Genomic DNA, 20,152 nt, shown 5'->3' with positions numbered 1-20,152 from the left:
AGGTTGGGGACTCCCGCTCCCCCATTAAAGATTGCAATTCCACTATTGTTGGAGTTTGGTATTGGCTTCATTACCTTACTGAGAACAGGCCAAAAGCAAGAGTAGGGCAGTGACAGAGGAACTCATACAGTAAATGGGGGGTGGCAAAAAGGCTCTGATGTAAGAGGCAAAGGACTGCTGGTCATGGGCCAATGGATATTGTTCTTACGCTCTGCCAGTAGTAAATCAAAGTGTAGGTGCTTCAATCCTCATTAGGATTACCACAGTGTTCGTGGAAACTCAAATAGTCGTATTTTTGAGGAGAGCACTCTAAAGCAAATTCATTGCAACATATATTTATTTAGAGACTACATATAACACGACACGTTGCTGGCCTTACGTGCCCTTTCTCAAGTGTGCACGTGAGGCCCGAAACATGTCGTGTTAAATGTAGTCTCTAAATAAATATATGTTGCAGTGAATTTGCTTCTGAGTGCTCTCCTCAAAAATACGACTATTTGGGCTGCTGGTCATGGTAAGTGGCATGATATACAGTATCTATACCCCAAGGCTTTTGGAACATGGAGCAATTGTCTCCTGGTTAAATTGCATTTGCGGTACATCTGAACTATAATACCCACACGCACCAATAACTTCTGGCAAAGCACATGCTGCAGATGATTATCAGCTAACCATGTCTTGCATAAAAAAGTTATTAATTCAAGGGATGAAAACATAATTTTGCCTCTTTATAGGTCCCTGGTAAGGCCTCATCTGGAGTATGCAGTCGGTAAAAATGATGGCTGATCCTGATCCTAATGTTATTAATAGGAAAAATATATTGGAAGGCCGGTATTTATTTCCAGAAAGGTGGTAGTCCTATATGTAGTGCACTTTTGGACTCCAGTCCTTAAGAGGGATATAAATGAGCTGGAGGGAGTGCAGAGACTAAGTGCAATTAAACTGGTTTGAGGGACTTAAATTATGAGGGTAGACTGTCAATCTTGGGGTAGTTTTCTCTGGAAAAAAAGGCACTTGTAAGGGGACATGATTACAGAAGTACATTAGAGGACATTATAGACAAATAGCGGTTGACCTTTTTAGCCATAAAGAGGATCTCCGTACCAGAGGCCATCCGTATTGACTAGAGGAACAGAACTTTAATTTGAAGCAACGTAGGGGGGCTTTTCACAGTGAGGACAGTGAGGTTGTGGAATGCACTGCCGGGTGATGTTGTGATGGCTGATTCTGTTAATCCCTTTAAGACTGGCTTAGACAGACATAAAATCAAAGGCTATTTGTGATACTAAACTCTATATGCAGCGGGGCGCAAGCTGTGCTGTTGAGGGACACGGGGCTGCTGGAATGCACAGAGCAGAGATTCACTAGACGTGAGCTTTCTACCTGCCCTGATTATGCTACAACCCTTTTGTGACTCTACACACCCCACACACTGTGCTTTTCTAATAGATAAAGTGTAGCTTTATTTCAGTATAGAGATCCAGAACCCTGGCAATGAAATAGTGTCAGGTACTAACTAGAGTTTCCCAACTTCAATCTATTGATAATCGTTTAGACCCATGCTGTACCTATACTTACTTCAATTGTGTGCACACTTGTGAAAGGTTGTTTCATTTATCTATTGTGCTTAACCATTCGTATATGTTTTGGAAAGGATAAGCGCTAGTTGTGGGCAGCAGTGTTTTTGTAGTTGACCAAACGAAGCAATTTGCTAGGGATTATTACTTCAGACTAACAATATTCCAGAGTTGTGAAGCTCAGTTCAGCAAAATGTACAGAGAGAGATCCCATAAAACCAGGTCCGGACTGATTTCAGGTACACAGAGGCCCAATCAGCCCACACAGAGGCCCAAACAGCCTCCACCAACCCACTAAATACTGACTTTCTATGGGACCTTATAGCAGCCCCTCTGGCATTTGCCAGAACCCACAGATTGCCAGTCTGGGCCTGCATAAAACTGTGGTACATAGGTATTCCCTGTACTAAGCACAATTCAGCAGGAACAGTCTCCTAAGTTTGCTCATAGCCTGTACAGAGAGATCCCATAAAACTATGGCAGCATAGGTATTCCCCTGTACTAAGCACAGTTCAGCAGGAACAGCCCCCTAAAAGGTACCATAAAATGATGGCATAGTAATTCCCCATTTTTGAGGTGGCTCTGATAAACGTGGGTCTGCATCTATAAGTGGACACAGGTTGGCTTTGTTCAGTTTATTTTTGTGTTTATCTTTGTGAGGTGGGGTCATTTGAGACATTGCATTTCATTTCAATTAATTATAAATGACACTATAGTGTTCATGTTGCTTTACTGTAATATAGGGATATTAGAAGTCCAAGGGGTTCTGTGACCATATAAAGGCACAAGGCTGCAGGATCTTTAACATATTTTTACATGAATTAAACTTAAGTCAGAAAGGCAGCTCTTTATGTAAATACTGTTTTGCAGTTTTACTCCAATATATGAGCGGATGTGTACAAGACCATTGCGTGTTTACATGTGGGTTGCTTTAATTTTTTTTGCCTGGGCTGCTTTTTACCCCCAGTCCGGCCCTGCTGCTGCTGCTTGTGGAATGCGTATGATTTAGTGTAACATTTATGTTTTTTTCCTGTGGGAGGGGCCTGTGTTGGAATGATATATTGACACACACTTGGCAACACAGGAAGTTCAAAAGGTGAGGCCTGGTCTCTAAAAACAACAGCAGTTACTGGGTGAAACAGGCAGAACTATTCTAGAGCTATTCCACTTCAGCCTCTGGGGGGTGAGAAGCAACAGCACAGCACTGCCACTAGATACACAGGAAAACATAGCAGAACGTCTTTCAATGTGTCTCAATTATTCTACAAGGGACTTCAAGTTTTGCCACCCGCCCAATGTTGGACTCTTCCAGTATCCTGTCACAGCCCAAAGCTGGGAGATTCCATTCTATCTGGAGGGTGACAGGATAGAGGCATCAGTTTGTTTTGTTTATTGTCGCTTGTGCTATATAGAATTCATGAACTGTATCCAGCAGGGATGGGCAATCTGCGGCTTACTAGATTTAGTCAATATTGTATCCCCCTACTGTAAAATATAACAATATTATCAGCCACCAAAGAGCCATATAAAGGCACAAGGCCGAAGGCCCTATTGTAAAACACAGATATGGAACTTGTTATCCAGAATGCTTGGGACCTTCCAGCTAAGGGGGTCTTTCCATAATTTGGATCCCTATACTTTGTCTACTAAAAAAATCATTAAAACGTTAAACACAACAGGATTGTTTTGCCTCCAATAAGGATTAATTATATCTTAGTTGAGGTATTGTTATATTATTATAGAGAAAAAGTAAATATGTTTTGAAATTTTGAATTATTTTATTAAAATGGAGTCTATGGGAGATGTCCTTCCTGTAATTTGAAGCTTTGTGGTTAAAAGAAAGTTTCCCGATACCCATACCTGTATAAGGGAAGTCCCAGTGGGTATCTGTGACTATATAAAAGCTGAGACTTGTGGCTCAGTGAACAGCACGGAGCTTTGTAGTGTTGTGTGAACCTGATTAGGCATTTAGACTGTAAGCTCCATTGTGACAGGGATCAATGTGAATGATGAAGATCGTGATGAATGACACAACCTATTAGTGCTCTATGAATTAAAGCATAATAATAATCTAAAGCTATTTCCATTCTGAGTTATGAATGCCTTAAATACTCTTTAAATACAGTTTTTCTGTAAAAGTTGCCACAAAGAAGCCAACTGTGCCATCGGTTCATACCCTATATCATTTATTTTACAGATTATTAGATTCATGGCAAAAACTGGGACTGGTATTCTCTCTCCTGCCCTCTATGTCCTAAAGGCCTCCTAAACTTTTATAAAGGATAATGTGACTTATGTTGGCGTTCAAGACTTCAGCTTTCAGGATTCTCTGCTACGGATATCAATAATAAATTCTGCTTAATCGCCTTAACTGTGCCATGCACAAAGGTTACAATTTTGCTATAACTTGCACCCACATCCCCCAGTGAAACTGAGCAACAAAATCCCCATGCTGAACGGCTACTGTCACCTGAGAGCTTGATGTTTTTAAGGTGTGAACATTTGCCTGTGAGAAAGTTCTCACCTCATGTGTGCACTGATTATCCTCTGTAGGGACATATTTGTACCCTGTGATAAAACTAGCCAAATAATCTGGCTAACTATATCACAATGATCCCCATTAATTATAATGTGCAGCAAACTGCAAAAATATACCATCAAAGGTCCTAAATATAAAAAGCTAAGAATGTGAATTCTATAAGCTGGGCCAACATAATGATATATTACACCCCAACTACATTGTACCACAATAAATAAACATACATATGAAAACACACACACACACATATATATATATATATAAACAGAATTTATTCAAACTATTATACATGTTTATACAAATGTACTATTTACAAATACCTCATAATGGGTAACAGCATGTTTAAGGTGGAACCTCTGCACAGAACCGTATTTCGAAAATACTGTTGAAATGACTTATTTCTTTTTTAATCCTATTTATTACACATATCGTGAAGCATGATAGTTGTCCAAAATTTAATCTTTTACAAAAACATGGATTCCTTAGCAAACGAGTGGCAAACTGGTCAAAGTATCTAAAAATCTAACGGTTTGATGAGATTTGCACAATTTTTCCATTAAGGTGACGGGCTAAATCCGATCATTTTGTTGCTGGGCCAACGATTGGATCACATTAAGGGCCTGTGCAAACCGATGCAGAGATGCTGGACACCCTATAATCCTATTGTAGGAACCCTGGGGTTCAGCAATCCCTAGGAAGTGAGTTGCATGTTATCACCAGTGTAGATGTTTTATTAATATGGCTTTACAGGTGTCCATTCTACAGTACAAAACGATCTTAAATATTTGCATTTTAGTTTAGAGAGCTGTATTAGACTTTTTTTCACAAAAAGCCTTCTCTCAGCCAGTGCCACAGGAGAAGCCCCTACAGATGGCAACGGCTGAATAAAGAACTAAACGTAAACCACTAATATTCAATATATTTACAAGATACCAATAGAAGGTTTCTAAACAAGTGCACACAACAATGCAGTATTGCAAATAGGTTCTCTGATTGTACACAGTCACAGAGGGTAGGAACAGATTCACTTTCACATATGCAATGTAGTGCTATTTTTCATGCTTCAGGGTTGAGCAAATCAAACGTCCACATATGACTTGTCCTCCTTATTTTCACAGTCGGCGATGGCCATCCCAGCAGTAGCGACCAAGCATTGTCCTGTCTGTTCCCCCAAAACTGGCCTTACGCTAGTCAGTGCTCTTTGCTGAATCCATGTAAGTGCTTTGGAATGATAGGAGGTAAAGTTCAAAAAGTGGGGACAGCTAATCCTGTAGCCCTTGAGGAATAGTCGGGCCAGTTGATCAAGTCTGTGGAGAATCTGACTTTTATTTCACCTAAAATAGAAGGAGAAAATGTTAAGTTCAATGTATGTACTCCAATAATACATAACATAGGCATACTATGTTAAGGGGACATTAAAAGAAGACATATAGCATATTGTACGCATGCATTTATAAACTATAACTATTCCTAATTAATCATACAGTAACCTAAAATATGCAGATAATGTTGGCATTTTTTTTTTGGGGATGTGTGGTTGCATCAAAAGTCAGTCACTCGATGATCAAAACATTAGATGTAGCCTTAACTGACCAACCTATGGGGCCCATTCACTAAGCTCGAGTGAAGGAATAGAGGAAAATAGAGGAAAAAAAATGTGATTTTCGAATGGTTTTTTTGGCTACTTCGACCATCGAATTGGCTACTTCGACTACGACCTTCGAATCGAACGATTCGAACTAAAGATCTTTCGAATATTCGACCATTCAATAATCAAAGTACTGTCTCTTTAAAAAAAACTTTGACCCCCTAGTTCGCCACCTAAAACCTACCGAGGCCAATGTTAGCCTATGGGGAAGGTCCCCATAGGCTTTCCAAGGTTTTTCTGGTCGAAAGATAATCCTTCCATCGATGGATTAAAATCGTTCAAATTGTTCGATTTGAGGGATTTTAATTCGGCAGTCGAATTAACCCTCGATATTCGACCCTAGGAAAATGTGCCCCCAAGTGTCTATATTGTCAGGGTGTCTCTTTAAAGGAACAGTAACACCAAAATATGTATCAAAGTAATTAAAATACAGTATATCGTAGTGTCGTTATGCACTGGTAAAAGTTGTGGGTTTGCTTCAGAAATACTGCTATAGTTTATATAAACAAAGCCATGGGGTTAGCTATTCAAATTAAAATAGGGCTATATGGCACAGGTTACATAGCAGATAAGCTTTGCAAAACACTTCTGTGTTATCTGCTATGCAAACTGTGTCCTTACTTCTTATTTCCGGCTTGAATGGCTGACCCCAATGCTTATATATATAAACTATAGTAAGCTTTCTGAAGCAGACACCAATGCAAGTCAGCAGTACATTATATTTTAATTACTTTAACACATTTTTACTGGTCCTTTAATGACAGGATTTCAGTATGACAGACTTATATTGGTAACTACAAACAGACGATGAATAAGGAGAATTGTTGGAATTTATTTACTGAAGTGTGTTTAAATGAACATTTATATAGAAGATACTCTGAAAGGTCAGCTTTACTTTTATTGGCACCGTCAGTCTGTGTGCATATCAGTAAAATAATCTTTTATATTTTTTAGGGTGCACAGATACAAATGATTTCTTGTCACAAGGAAGGCAAACGGAATTAAATATACGAACCTGATAACGTGCCGTCGAATGCAGAGCTTATTTCAGTTAGACAGGCGTTCTGCATACCAGATTCATTGGTGAAAAACCCTTTGCCATCTATGCTTGTCTGCTGCCATTCTGTGCTTGGCTCTAACATCATCTGAAATAGAGGATAGAATATGCATGTTAAACATCATGTCTTCTCTACGGCAAAAAACCATTACAGTTTTCTCTAGCAACAGGCAAGCAAAATATGTTAGAAATGGCACCCACCCTAAGAAAGTCGTCTGGAAAGTCTTCTTCCTCTGCAAGAAAATACAAAAACAGGAATGAAATTAATAACTTGTAGCATAGTGATATTAAAAGGAAATGTGTTTTCTAATAATTTATGTTCAGCAAAAGATATGGGCATAGCGTGTTCTACGATTAACCAGATATGATGGGTGGGCATACCGGGGGAAAGATCCGATCATTTGGCGAGGTCACAGATCTTATCGTATGGTCACCCTTATTTGTCAGCATATTTGAATGCGTTATTGTGAATGGGTACTGGCTTGAGAATAAGGAAAATCCTTACAAACTTCTAGACAATGAAATCTGATGACCTGTACCATGTGACTACTACCCTAGTCTTAGGAACAGTAACACCAAAAAATTAAAGTTTTTTAAAGTAATGAAAATATGATGTACTGTTGCCCTGCACTGGTAAAACGGATGTGTTTGCTTCAGAAACACTACTATAGTTCATATAAACAAGCTGCTGTAGAGCAATGGCGGAAATTGAAAAACGGCTATATGGCACAGGTTAACTAATGGATAACAGATAACACCATTAGATAAACAGAGCTTATTTGCTATCTGCTGTGTAACCTGAGCCTTTTCTCCTTTGAATGGCTGCCCCCATTGCTACACAGCAGCTTATTTATATAAACAATAGTAGTGTTTCTTAAGCAAACACACCAGTTTTACCAGTGCAGGGCAACACTGCATTATATTTTCATTACTTTAAAACACTTTTATTTTTTGACATTACTGTTCCTTTAAGGCCTAGCTTGCTCTTCTGATGCATGAAGCTGAATGTGAGAAGGTGCATTGTGAATTTCCATATAGAAATTACGTGCAACATTTAGTTGTAGAAACTCTAGTTTAAAACCAAACATCTGATAGCTATGTTAACTAGACCTGGGGCAAGCTTTGCACATTACTTCCCCTTTGCATATGCAGCTCCACATAAACATTTCACAGATTGTTTTCCATCTTTTAATCCCATCCTATATGGTCTTAATGTGTTTATACTCCAAAAAGTTTCATTCAGCTCCAGTAAAATCTTAAGTAGCCTCTAAATGCATTAGATGTGTTATTCACCTAGGGAGGGGACCTCTTTCATGATAGTTTTTTATGGTACAGTCAAATTAACAATGAAATGGTTATCAGGAGGTTCTCTGAATCTGCTATAGTTTCAATTCCTAGGCCTAGTGGCAAGGACATTAACTGTGTATTTTCTCATGACATTCATTAAGATCCCATACAGCTTTTCTAATATATATGACATAATAAGCACACAAATTACCTTCCGAAGATGAACTCAAGGGTGACACCTGGAAAGGGTAGAGGTTATTTGTGCTGTCAGGCAATGGCATTTCAAGTTGAGAGTCCCAGTCCAAGGTGCTAGAGACACTTTCGTTGAGGCCTGTGGAGAACAATTACATTAGCACTCCAGCATATGAGCACACAATCTAAATGTTTCCATGGTAGAGTAGCTGAATACATATTGCTTTGGGGAGCACATTTTAGAAGCCATTAGAAAGGGAAGAGTTTCTGAGGAATGGGACCCAATCGTAAAACTGATACATTTTACACGATAGCTGGAATAAACCTATGATTTAGCACCAAGCACAGGAATAGTCTGATTTACAAATATAGGTGCTAAATTGCACAAGTGCTGTTGGCAACTAAGTAACAAGAAAGCAAAGACCTTAATGGCAGATTAATGCAATTTAGAAGCTATGTTTGTACATGAGCCCTAAATAGTAGTGTATAATCATTCTGGCACTCCAAAAGTAAGGTAAGCCGCTTCCCATAACAAACAGCCAAGTCCCACTCATATTTGCTACATATATGAACTAATAATATATATTACAAAGTCAATATCATTTTTTTAACTCTTTGATTAATATGGAGTCTATAATGTGAGACCGCCTTCCCATAAATTGGAGCAATCTGGGTGGCATACCGGTATTTGGAATCGGACTCCTGTACTATAAAGTGTAAACTTACTCATTACAGCTGCATCCACAGAATCCATGTCTTCTTGGTCTGTATATACATTAGCAGTGTAGCTGTGGTCTACAGGCAATGGGCTAGTTTTTACAGATTCCTCGTCTTCCTCAGTCTGCAACAGCAAAAGTAACAGACGCATATAAACCATGTGTAACTGTCATATATGCCTATAGCCATTTCCAACAGAATGTTTGTTTGGTGTTTCCAGAAGCAGAGGTAAATCATACCTTATACTTGGCTTTGCTTTTAGAGCATTTTGCCTTGGATCTGCGCTCTGTAAATAAGACAGAAAGAATCCATTTTAATACTGGATATTTAATGATACAGTTAGGGGCAGAGACTTTCAAAATAACATCTCTATCTTGTTTCATTCCAGAACTAAACTGCCATTCCCAGCGTACCAAAAAGCCAAGGAGGTAAGACATTTTCTGTCTTTGTAATGTAAAATATGTGTGCATTTGTAATCATATTTGCTTGTGATGCAATTTGACACAGAGATCGTAATAAGCATTTACCTTTCTTCTCAGCCTTTATTTGAGGTGTGAACATCTGATATACTCGCACTGCACTGGAGCCTTTGTATATGCTTTTGTCTTTGACTTCTTTTATATCCGGCAGAGAGTTCATTGCGCATCGGAAATTGGCCTTCCAAGTTTTAGGGTCGGTCTCCTTCTCGCCAGATTTAAAACGTCCTGCAGATATGAGAAAAAAATAGATATATATTTTAAGAGAATGAGCCAAGTCATGATCAAAAGAAAGCTGCTGTGTAACTACAGTTGTGTACACTGCATGTCTGGCACGATGAAGAAGTGAATGAGAGACCAGGATAATTCTGTCTTATCTGCTGCAAAAACATTTTGGCTGCCCTGCTATTTTGTTGAAAGCAAAAGCTCATGGACAGCTGTCTATGTAGTTATACTCATACCCAAAGGTCACAGAGTTAACTCGGTGGGAATGGATACATATTGGCATTAAAATAAGACTTGTACTCCAGGCTAAAATATACATTTACTATGGATTTTATAATATGCACCAGTCATACCTGTATGGACAGCCCAACTCCGGAAAAGGCAGGCATCTTTATTGATGTCCCATCCATGTCTAGCAGCATGTTTCCAAGGGATCTGGAATATCATTTTATCCTACAGAAGAGAAGATCTGCTTGTTATCACAATGGCTACAGTTTTCTCCAAGGAGTACTGATATTCAAGAGCAAGCTGCTTTGCTGATCAAACCACTATATAAAAATATAAATATATACCATATAAAAATATCCCATGCATATTGGATTGCCACCTCACCACTATTTTACTGTCCATTAAACAAATAAACATGGTGGTAATGTATAGGGTATGGCATAGGGTGAATAGATAACAGAGATAAAAAGGTGTCAACCATTAGTGTATTTTCAAAGTTTATTATGTTGAACTACTTCTGTACTCTGACCCTGAATCTAGTATGCAAGACCTGCTGCCTTATTGGTTGCCATTTATCACAAAGCAAAAAGAAAATCCTTCCCAAATGTAATTTAAAAACTCCCCCTCGGAATTCTATTGTTAATGTACTAGGGATAAATCTGGCAGAATTCTCCTTTCTTTCTCCGATAAACATTTACTCCACGACAGCAGTTTTTTTACAGCTGTACGGCTGTTAACATTAAAGTGACAGTAGCACTTAAATAGGAGCTAGTCTTTTATAAACAGGAGCGTTAACTGACAAATATTAATGTTTCCAGGTTCAGACATGTGCCACGAATCAACTGCCCTAAAGGGAAGGTTAATTTATGCATTCGCTACCTTGTTGATCCATGACAATCCAGGGATTTTGTTGGAGTTTATCTGCTCCTCTAGCCATGGCCTCATCCTTAAACGTGTCACAGGCATTATTTCTGCAAAAGAAAAACAAACAAGGTCATTTCTATTTGTCACCGGGGAGTTCCATCCCTTTGTTGGATGCTTTTTATGTTATTTTCAAAATTCCCTTGGGTGACACAGCTTTAATGACATTATTATTAATCATCACAAATCTCTTCCTTGAAGTTTCTATGACTTGTTTTTCTGCAACAGTTGCCAAAAGTTGCCTTTGCTCTGCCACAATTAAACAAAAATTCTTCATAATAAAATAAAATTTCCATCGAAGCAAATGAAACTTTGCAACGTGCATTTGATTATAATCTTCTCGTCCAGCCAAGACGCCAATTGCTACAATGCCTGGCAAGTTCTGTGATTAAAGAAGGTCGCGGGAGTGTGGAAAGCATAGTGGGAACTGGAATCTTGCCAGGTGCTTGAGTCACAACCAGCAGTTCAGGGAATACTGCAGACAGATACTTCTGTCAATAACTATAATTGCATGTATAACATTAAAATGACTCAAAATGTTTATTTAATGCATACTGAGGGTTGCTTAAAACTGCACTTTCATAGTATAGAACGTGGCTTAATCAGTATGAATAATTATAAAGACTGTCACATGCCCCTGCAATGTTTACCCATGATCAATAACAAAAAATCTTAAGAAGATGAGAAATCGATCATGTTACAATACAAAATGCTGAAAGCTACAATAGAAAATGCTGAAAGCTGCTGCAAAAAGCAACATCTGGAGCTTCATAGAGCTGGTTTCCGTGCTGCTTTAAGCCATGGGGAGATAGCAGAAATAGATACGCCCCCAGGCCTTGGCTTACACCCTCTGAAACTGAACTTAACAGACTTTTGCTTTTTTTTCTCTCTCGTTTTTACCGCCAACATAAAACAGACCGCCCTGATCTCCAATACTAATAAAATGAAAAACAGTTCTCTGCATAGAAACAAACTTCTGCACCAGACTACACATAGTTAAACCGCATAACATGCACGTTCAAAAAAAAGGCAGCAATTACACAGCGCAGGGGACACACAGCTGATGCAGAACCTCTTTAGGGAAGGGGCTGTCACAACAAACAGAAGGAAGAAGAAGCCTGCGTGGCATTTATACACTTTAGATACTGAATTATACCCCTGATACACTGAAGGCATGATGAATTGAATGATATACAAATGCATGCACAAGATAAGTAATCTGGGCCTCTGCCAGCATCACATTACTGGAGTTCATCGACAGCTGCACACTCACAAGCTGCACACGTTGTAGCGCAGAGTCACAGGAAAAAGTTTCCGTGCGCTCTCATCCTCCAGTGCAAACATTCTCACACGCCACACTTCAAGGGGCACGGGTTGCCTTTATCACACTGTGTGTTCCATCGACACAAAGGGATCTGCCCTGTCTTTCATTCCCCCATACTAAGGCACAGTGTTTTTTAATTCCAACTTCCTCCTTCGGCGGAGGCAAAGGCAGTGAGGACGATACAAGCAACACAAACAACAAGATACATTGCCCTCTGCACACACACACACCACCACCATGCAACATGGCAAGATTGTCTATTAACTCTTCATTTGCTATCATTAACTATACCCTCAGCCTAACCCTGATCTATCAATAGTTATAACCTCAGCCTAACCATGATCTAATATAATAGCTATACATTGGGAGCCTAATCCTAATCTGTTGATATAAACTATACCCTCAGCCTAACTCTGATATAATATAATAGCTATACATTATGAGCCTAATCCTAATATGTTGATATAAACTATACCCTCAACCTAATCCTGATCTATCAATAGCTATAACCTAAACCTAACCGTGATGTGCTACAATAGTTATACACCCTCAGCCTAATCCTACTCTATTGATATGAACTATACTCTCAGCCTAATCCTGATCTATCAATAGCTATAACCCCAGTTTAACCCTGATGTGCTATAATAGCCATAGACTCTCATCATAACCCTAATCTGCTATCATAAACTCTATACCCTCAGCATAACCCTAATCAGCGACCATTAGTTAAATTCTCAGCCTAACACTTTATTAGCTATGAAATTCATCTTCACCTCCCAACATCACAGCCCCACACTCTATGATGCACCCTCCTCTGTTCTGCACATGTAAATGAAAGGCTGAACTTTACCTTTCCAGCAGGAATTTGTAATCCAGAGAGAAAAGAGGAATGTTGGGAGGAAGCTATAGCTCCTAAGTGAACGATTCCTGGAGAGATGATTCCCTGACAAAGCGCCGAGTGACTTTATTAGGTTTAGCGGGGAACCCCAAGTATTAGTCGCTTAGACCCGCCCACTCCATGTGTTTTGCTGCGCCGCGATTGGTCGGGGCTGGGCCGACAGCTCGCATCATTTCGGGGAAATCAGGCAGTTGTACAGTAGTGCAGAGAGAGAGAAAAAAAAAAAGATAAGGGGGAAGTCCGAGCGTGGAACTGATATCCGTGCTAACAGTTGGCCAGGGCTGCGCTTGGATTGCTAGTGATGGAGTTGCACAAGTACTGGAGCGAGTGTTTCCCTGAGGACAGGCACTGGCAGCTGACAGTTTCACTACTCTCACCAGAAATAAGTGCGGCGAGGCTGAGCACGTGCTCATAGGAACCTGCTGCAACAGACAGTGTGTGTTTGCTTTCATAGGATTGCTCTGGGGGGTGCTTTCTCTTCATTCATACTTTAGCTGTAAGGGCTGTCATTCATTGGCTTTTGCTGAACAACAATTTTACAGGGTGCAAGTGCTGAGGAACATGGAGACATGAACTTGCCCCCCACAGATTTATTTTAAAGGGACTCCTAACCCTTTAGGGTTCATACCTTAATTATAAATCGACATGAGATTTAGATGTGCAAATGAGCATTCATTTCTCTGTAGTCAGTGGGGCTCATTCATCAACACTGGGCAAATTTGCCCATGGGCAGTTACCTATAGCAACCAATCAGTGATTAGCTTGTTAAAGCCATCTGCAAGTAGAACAATGAATGCAGCAATCTGATTGGTTGCCCTGGGTTACTGCCCATGGGCAAATTTGCCCAGTGTTGATAAATGACCCTCAGTGTGTTGTGTGAATGATGTCACTTAATAGGCCAATGGTGTTGGCGTGAGATTAGTTTGGCACAGGGAGAAAGAAAAGGTCCAATCATTGGGTGGAAGCCCCATCCAGTCATTATAATCGCTCCATTCCTGTCTTTAAAAAATGCACCAGCTTCAAATAATTCCTCTGAATGCTGCACCACTGTATTGTCCTGGTGTTCCAGATTAATTTTGTGCAGGTTGACAAAAAGCCCACACCTGACCCTAACCTACCAAAACGAACCTGACCCAGACAGTCTGGCCCGCAACCTGCCCTTGAACTTCTGCAAGAATGTGACCCCAGCCAAAACTCACCTGACCTATATGGGTTTTGAGCAGGTCTGGACTGGGAGTCAAAATAGGCCCTGGCATTTCAAGCAGACAGAGGCCCAACCAGCCCACTTCAGTCACTGTCAATGGCATCTTACAGCAGACCCTGGTTTTTGCCAGAACTGACAGATTGCCAGTCCAGGTCGGGTTTTGAGGCAGCCTGTGGAACTCTATTCCAGACATTCTCACATGGGCCGTACCATGTATATACAGATTTCTGTAGCATTCATTTGCCTACATTCAATAGGTGCAGAAGAAGCTTAAGACATCAGAACAGAGGGCTGCCATCAGGGGGCTGGTGAGCTAATAACTGGGTCCCCCCCTAGGCCCTGCTAACTTAGTAATATGGGGCCCCATGATTACTGATGGTGACCCTGCCAGAAAAATATTGTGGCAAGCTCAGACTAAAAGCACTGGCGGTGCCTAACGCCAATGATTTTACTTTCGTCTCCCCTTCCAATGCTCCCTTGTGTTCTGTACGCTGCACCTCTGCTCACAATTCATCAAAGCAGACTCCAGCTTCTGTGAATAGTGTCTGCGTGTGATTTTGTTTGCACTTTAATAAACGAGCCCATTTATATACGGACTTACTAAAATGCAGCCTTCAATTTCAGTGTCACTGATTTACAACTCCCCAAACTCCTGACAGCCTGGACGCAGGTCGTAAAAAAAGATCAAGATGAATCATAAAAATTGGCCTCCATATACTATATTTTCCCTAACCACTATCCCCCACTAACTCTCTATTAATCAGGTATTGATTGATTGATTTGTTTACTTTTATACTGACACCCACCGATTCTGCTGCTGTTTTTGCAGAGTTCTGTTCCATGATCTTACTTACCGCATGCCCTATCTGAACTTTCGTAGTAATACAATAATACTTAAAAAAGTGTTTAAAATGATGTCATTCCAGGAAGTTAATCGCTAGTCAGTGCACTCAAGTCATGGTCCTGTCCGCCCCCCAATATTGCTTTTGTCAAAAAAATCTGTAATTGACAGAAAGCACATTCCTGACCATAACAGATACTGTATGCGGTGGAGTGAGTAAAAACACAGTCGGTGTTCCCCTCGGTGGTTATGCACAGTATGTAATACTGTGAACCATTCTTCTATACACTAGCGCACTATACACTAGTATACCTATGATGGTAGGTATGCTGTTTCACAGTGGTGCCCAATAGGCACATTGTGAACTGGCAATAAACTTCAAATTAGTGACCAGCAGACCACAACAACAGAGTGTATAACCCACAAAAAAACTCCCAAGAGCTCCATGACTCATTTATCTAAAAAATGTGGCAAGAGAGATGGGGTAAGCAGGGTTTCCCTGGTAATCAAAGCATGCACGGTATTTTTTATCTGTGTAAGATGTCTGCGGCACCGTGTGTGCTTTCTGCCATTACATCCACTCATTGTGGAGCACGTACTCTATATGGCAGAAGCCATACAGGCCACAGGTACATTTCCTTTTATTTTCAGTAGGGTATATATTATTTATATAGTGAATAAATATAAAAATATAAGGATATTATAAGGAAATAATTTTTAAATCAATGGAAGTCTATGGGAGATGGCCTTCCTGTAATTCGGAGCTTTCTAGGTAGCTGGTTTTCTGTACCTGTAGTAGTATATTAAGAACTATATGTATATGACTTCATATATGTGGCCACATGACACAGCAGACACAGAAGCTTCCAGGGACCTACAATATTGAGTGCCCAGTGGTGGTGCTCCCTGATGGCGTTTTCAATACATTTATGAGAAAGAGTCTTCCCGGGGTCAGGGTGAGCTCTAGTTACTGTCGCTTCTCTAGTTAAAGTGAGAGCCTGACCTCAGATGGCACTTTACCAGGGGTGACAAAACAAAGTTATGTTAAACCAGAAATGTTACATTTTTAGTGTAAAGAGTGTACAACTGCACTCTCTGTTCTCACAATCTAGTCCTAGTCCTTCCCAGGGTCCAAACTCAAGAAAGGTAAACAAATGGGGAGGGCAGGAGCCCATTATGTTTGTGTCCTCAAGCTGCATGAGAGCCAGGGGCAACCTTGACCATACCACTGATTCTTTCTATTGTAACATTCATTTCTCTGTGTGATTTCAGTGTTAGTTTTAGGAGTCAGGGCTTTAAATTGCATCATACAGTATGTGTAAAGGCACTCAGTCTTTTGCCACTGCTCAGGTTTTTATTTGCTCCCTGCCCGTGCCACATTAATATGAACACCCTCATAAGTTGTGCATGTGCAGAGCTGGGGGTGGAAGGGGAATGAATTATAGCTGAAGTACAGAAACATTGTTCACTTCAGTTGCAATAAATGTCATGATCATATTTGATAAATGATTAAACACATGCAAATACTACTAAAAATAACTTTTTATATACAATGTCAACAATGTGGCGAGTGCTGCACACGCAGCAAACAGGTACAAAAGGCAACAAAGAAATCCAGACATGGGGATTTGCAGGTTGCAAGTATCCCATGAAGCTTACAACTCAAAATGAAATGTTTTTTTTTTTAATAAATGCATTTTGCATCTTATGACACAAACAGAAGAGAATTTTGTAAAACGCTTTACCGAAGTAAATTATTATTATGCAAAATCTATGCTCATGAAAGGCATGCTGGGATTTGTAGTTTAAACATAGCTGTAGAAGAAGTGCAGCTTTGCCTTTTGGGGCAGCATTTATTTAGTACACAAGCCCCACCACCGTGATGTTTAGCTTTAAATAGTGTGTCCCTGTGGCCAGCAGGAGTTCACACAACATGAGAGCACCCACCTTGGTGGGCTCCTAAAGGATGCAAAGCCTGGGACCTCTGTCATGTCTTCCATTGTCTACTTCTAACTTTACAATATTAAAATGTAGTTTTGTTCTGCTGGCTACAAAAAATGTTGTTTATATCTAACCCTCTAGCACGACAATACAGGATAAATACAATGCAAAGTCACCTTTGGCTAGTTGCAGGGAGTGAACAATATAGCTGCTTTGTACTAGGGATAATGACTTTAAAGCAGCTTCCTCGCCCGGTAGTGAATGCAGCCAGGGAGTGACAGAAAGAGGATTTACTGTAAATGGTCACATGAGTAAATATATAAAAGATGTTTTGATAATAAATATCCTTGAACAAATACAGATGTAATATTTGATTTCTTTGTGCTTATCATAATCTGATGTTTTGGTGAACACATTAGCCACAGCCAGGTATGTGTGTGTGATGTGTGTGTGTATATATATATATATATATATATATATATATATATATATATATGTATATATATATATATATATATATATATATATATATATATATATATATATATACACGTATATAGTTGTAAGATATTTTTGTACAGTGAAGTTGCTAAATGTATTGTGTGTTTTATGTATATATCTGTATGTGATCTATATATATATATATATATATATATATATATATATATATATATATATATATATATATATACAGGTATGGGATCTATTATCTAGAATACTTGGGACCTGGGTTCTACATATAAGGGGTCTTTCTGTTATTTGGATCTCTATACTGTAAGTTTGGTCAGGGTTGAGTTAGGATGGCTCATGGGCCTCTCTGATACTGAAACAATGGGCGCTCCCCTGAACTCCTTCTCCCCAATCATTGCTGCAAGGGATAATAGTACCTGCAGGGGGGTTGCGATGTTGGAAATTCTGTATGGAGGACCCGGGTGGGTGGGTGTGGGGGCCCTGTGGTGTTAACCCTGGTAGGCCCCAGACCCCCCTGTCCGACGCTGAGTTTGGTCATAGCCTAGTTACTCATAGCAACCAATCAGAAAGTGGCATATATTGGTCAAGTTTTTGCTGTGAGTTACTCGACCTGAGCCATTTTTGCAAGACACCTTTCAATGTCTAAGAAAAAGAGAGGTAAAATTAAAGTATTGTGTATTTGGCTCATCAATAAATCAATCATCAATATAATCTGCTAACAATCAGTGGTCCTGCATCTAGTAAAGCTGCTCTCAATCTGGACTGCTGTCTCATGATCAAAGTGCAGGCAGGGGTCAGTGTTCATAGAGGATTGTCTGTGAGCTGGATGGGCGTCTTTGAATTGAAGGGGCTTTGAGGATGTATTGTACATGTATATATATCTGAATGTTGGTCTTGTGTGCTTAGGCAAAACAAATAGATATTTCCTGGTGCTGCATTTGGTGCCTTAATTATATGGTTATGAAACTGCTTTGTGAAGTGGAATGTCTTCCTATTTTACAGTAGGTGGTATGCTACAGGAAAAAAAAGTTGCACTGGGATTTTTTTTCAGTATAGAATTAACAATAAACCAGCTTTTTGCAATAGTCCTATCAGTCTAGCATTGTGAATTTAAATGTGTGTGTGTATATATATATATATATATATATATATATATATATATATATATATATATATATATATATATATATATATATATATATATATATATATATATATATATATATATATAGTGAATAAAGTACCCCCTATTGTAAAAGGATATTATAAGTCACAGAGGAGTTCCATGACCATATAAAAGGTCATGGAACTCCGAGGTTACTTCTAATATCCTCATATTTTCCAACAAGGGGTACTTTATATATAATACACAAGTTTTCGGAGTCATGTGACAAAAATGACATCACTACTCACCATTTATAACTGATGACATCACTTGTCACCGTTTATAAGGATAGAATTTACAGGACATTCATGGCTCTTGTGTAATATATATATATATATATATATATATATATATATATATCTCCATACAAACCGCACACATAGGACTTGTAAGTGAAAAAAAGTGAAAAATTTATTCCGACGTTTCGGTTCACATACAGGAACCTTCCTCAGGTGGGGTACACAGTGCATAGCAAACAATACTGAATTTAAACACAAAAATGGCGCCAAACAATCAACCTGTGACATCATCAAAAGCGTCAGTGAGTCATAGTGAGCGTGTATAAAGAGATCTATCCATGGGGGCTACTTTCCCTTTAATGTGCAACAAAGGACCACCAAGTGCAGTGTAGGTGAGCCGTGCTTAAGTGTGTATAGATCCATTTTAACATAGTGCATGTCGTGTTTGTGATCGCTGCCTATGTAATGTGTTTAACAAAAGTGATTCTCATGTGTAGGACAACCATTCGTTACCTCACTTGCCGAGCCGCCAATTGAACAAGGAGGAGGTGCTGCATGTATCGCCCCGAGGAATAGGCATCACCCAACCTAGGATGCACATAGGCTCAACCCGAAGTTCCACCGTACCTGTCATCCACCCAAGGTAAGTCATATTCCATGTATCGAGCCCGCGCTCTCCTGTCAGCCTCACATCCGCCATCATGTAAATCGGCGTCACTTGTTCACTGTCAGCGACGTCTACCACTGTGGCCCTCCGTACCTCTCTGCCCCTTCTCTCTGCCCGGAACACGCTGTTTAGGCGATCGGAACATCAAGGGAGGTGATCCTCCTCCCCCAGCACCGCTCATCCATATTTGACCCACCGGGAGGGCACGGTACCTTAGCCATAGGTAGTAAGTGTTATCACCAGGATCGCATTACGAGACCTTACCTCAGGTGACCGAGCAGGTAGTATATAACCGCTTATATAATAACGCCCAAACTTCATTCGGGGAGCCCAGCATCTTGGGTTAGCCGCGTTCCTCACTGGCCGTCCTTCCCTCTCTCCTCCTCCATTGTGGTATCCCATGGTTGTAATATAAGTATAAACACACTAAAAGTGATTAAAAACAAGAGAACCCTTTAGATCACAGCAGCAAATAATGTATTAATGGGTTAGTACAATTACTACGTGGGCTCAAAATGATGAACCTATTGAGTCA

At 39.8% G+C, this 20,152-nt stretch overlaps 1 protein-coding gene and 1 long non-coding RNA gene across 4 annotated transcripts in view; one reads left to right on the top strand and one right to left on the bottom strand.

The window, feature by feature from the left end:
- The window catches only part of LOC121401469, a 133,673-nt gene that overhangs the window by 91,835 nt on the left and 21,686 nt on the right, over positions 1-20,152 (top strand). For all 3 annotated transcript variants that reach the window (XR_005966268.1, XR_005966266.1, XR_005966267.1), the window contains exon 3: positions 9,406-9,445. This is a non-coding gene — a long non-coding RNA (uncharacterized LOC121401469). The remainder of the gene's footprint in view (positions 1-9,405; positions 9,446-20,152) is intronic.
- Positions 4,372-13,134, bottom strand: irf1.L (interferon regulatory factor 1 L homeolog). Its single transcript, NM_001089781.1, is given in 10 exon segments — positions 4,372-5,450; positions 6,780-6,909; positions 7,023-7,054; positions 8,320-8,439; positions 9,027-9,141; positions 9,257-9,303; positions 9,545-9,721; positions 10,072-10,171; positions 10,826-10,917; positions 13,042-13,134. Coding segments are annotated over 9 exon segments (897 nt in total). The 5' UTR covers positions 10,913-10,917; positions 13,042-13,134; the 3' UTR covers positions 4,372-5,361.

The sequence above is a fragment of the Xenopus laevis genome, chromosome 3L, assembly GCF_017654675.1.
Source record: "Xenopus laevis strain J_2021 chromosome 3L, Xenopus_laevis_v10.1, whole genome shotgun sequence".
NCBI lineage: Eukaryota > Metazoa > Chordata > Amphibia > Anura > Pipidae > Xenopus > Xenopus laevis.
The sequence above is the reverse complement of the archived record's forward strand: the minus strand, read 5'-3'. Positions and strand labels throughout refer to the sequence as shown.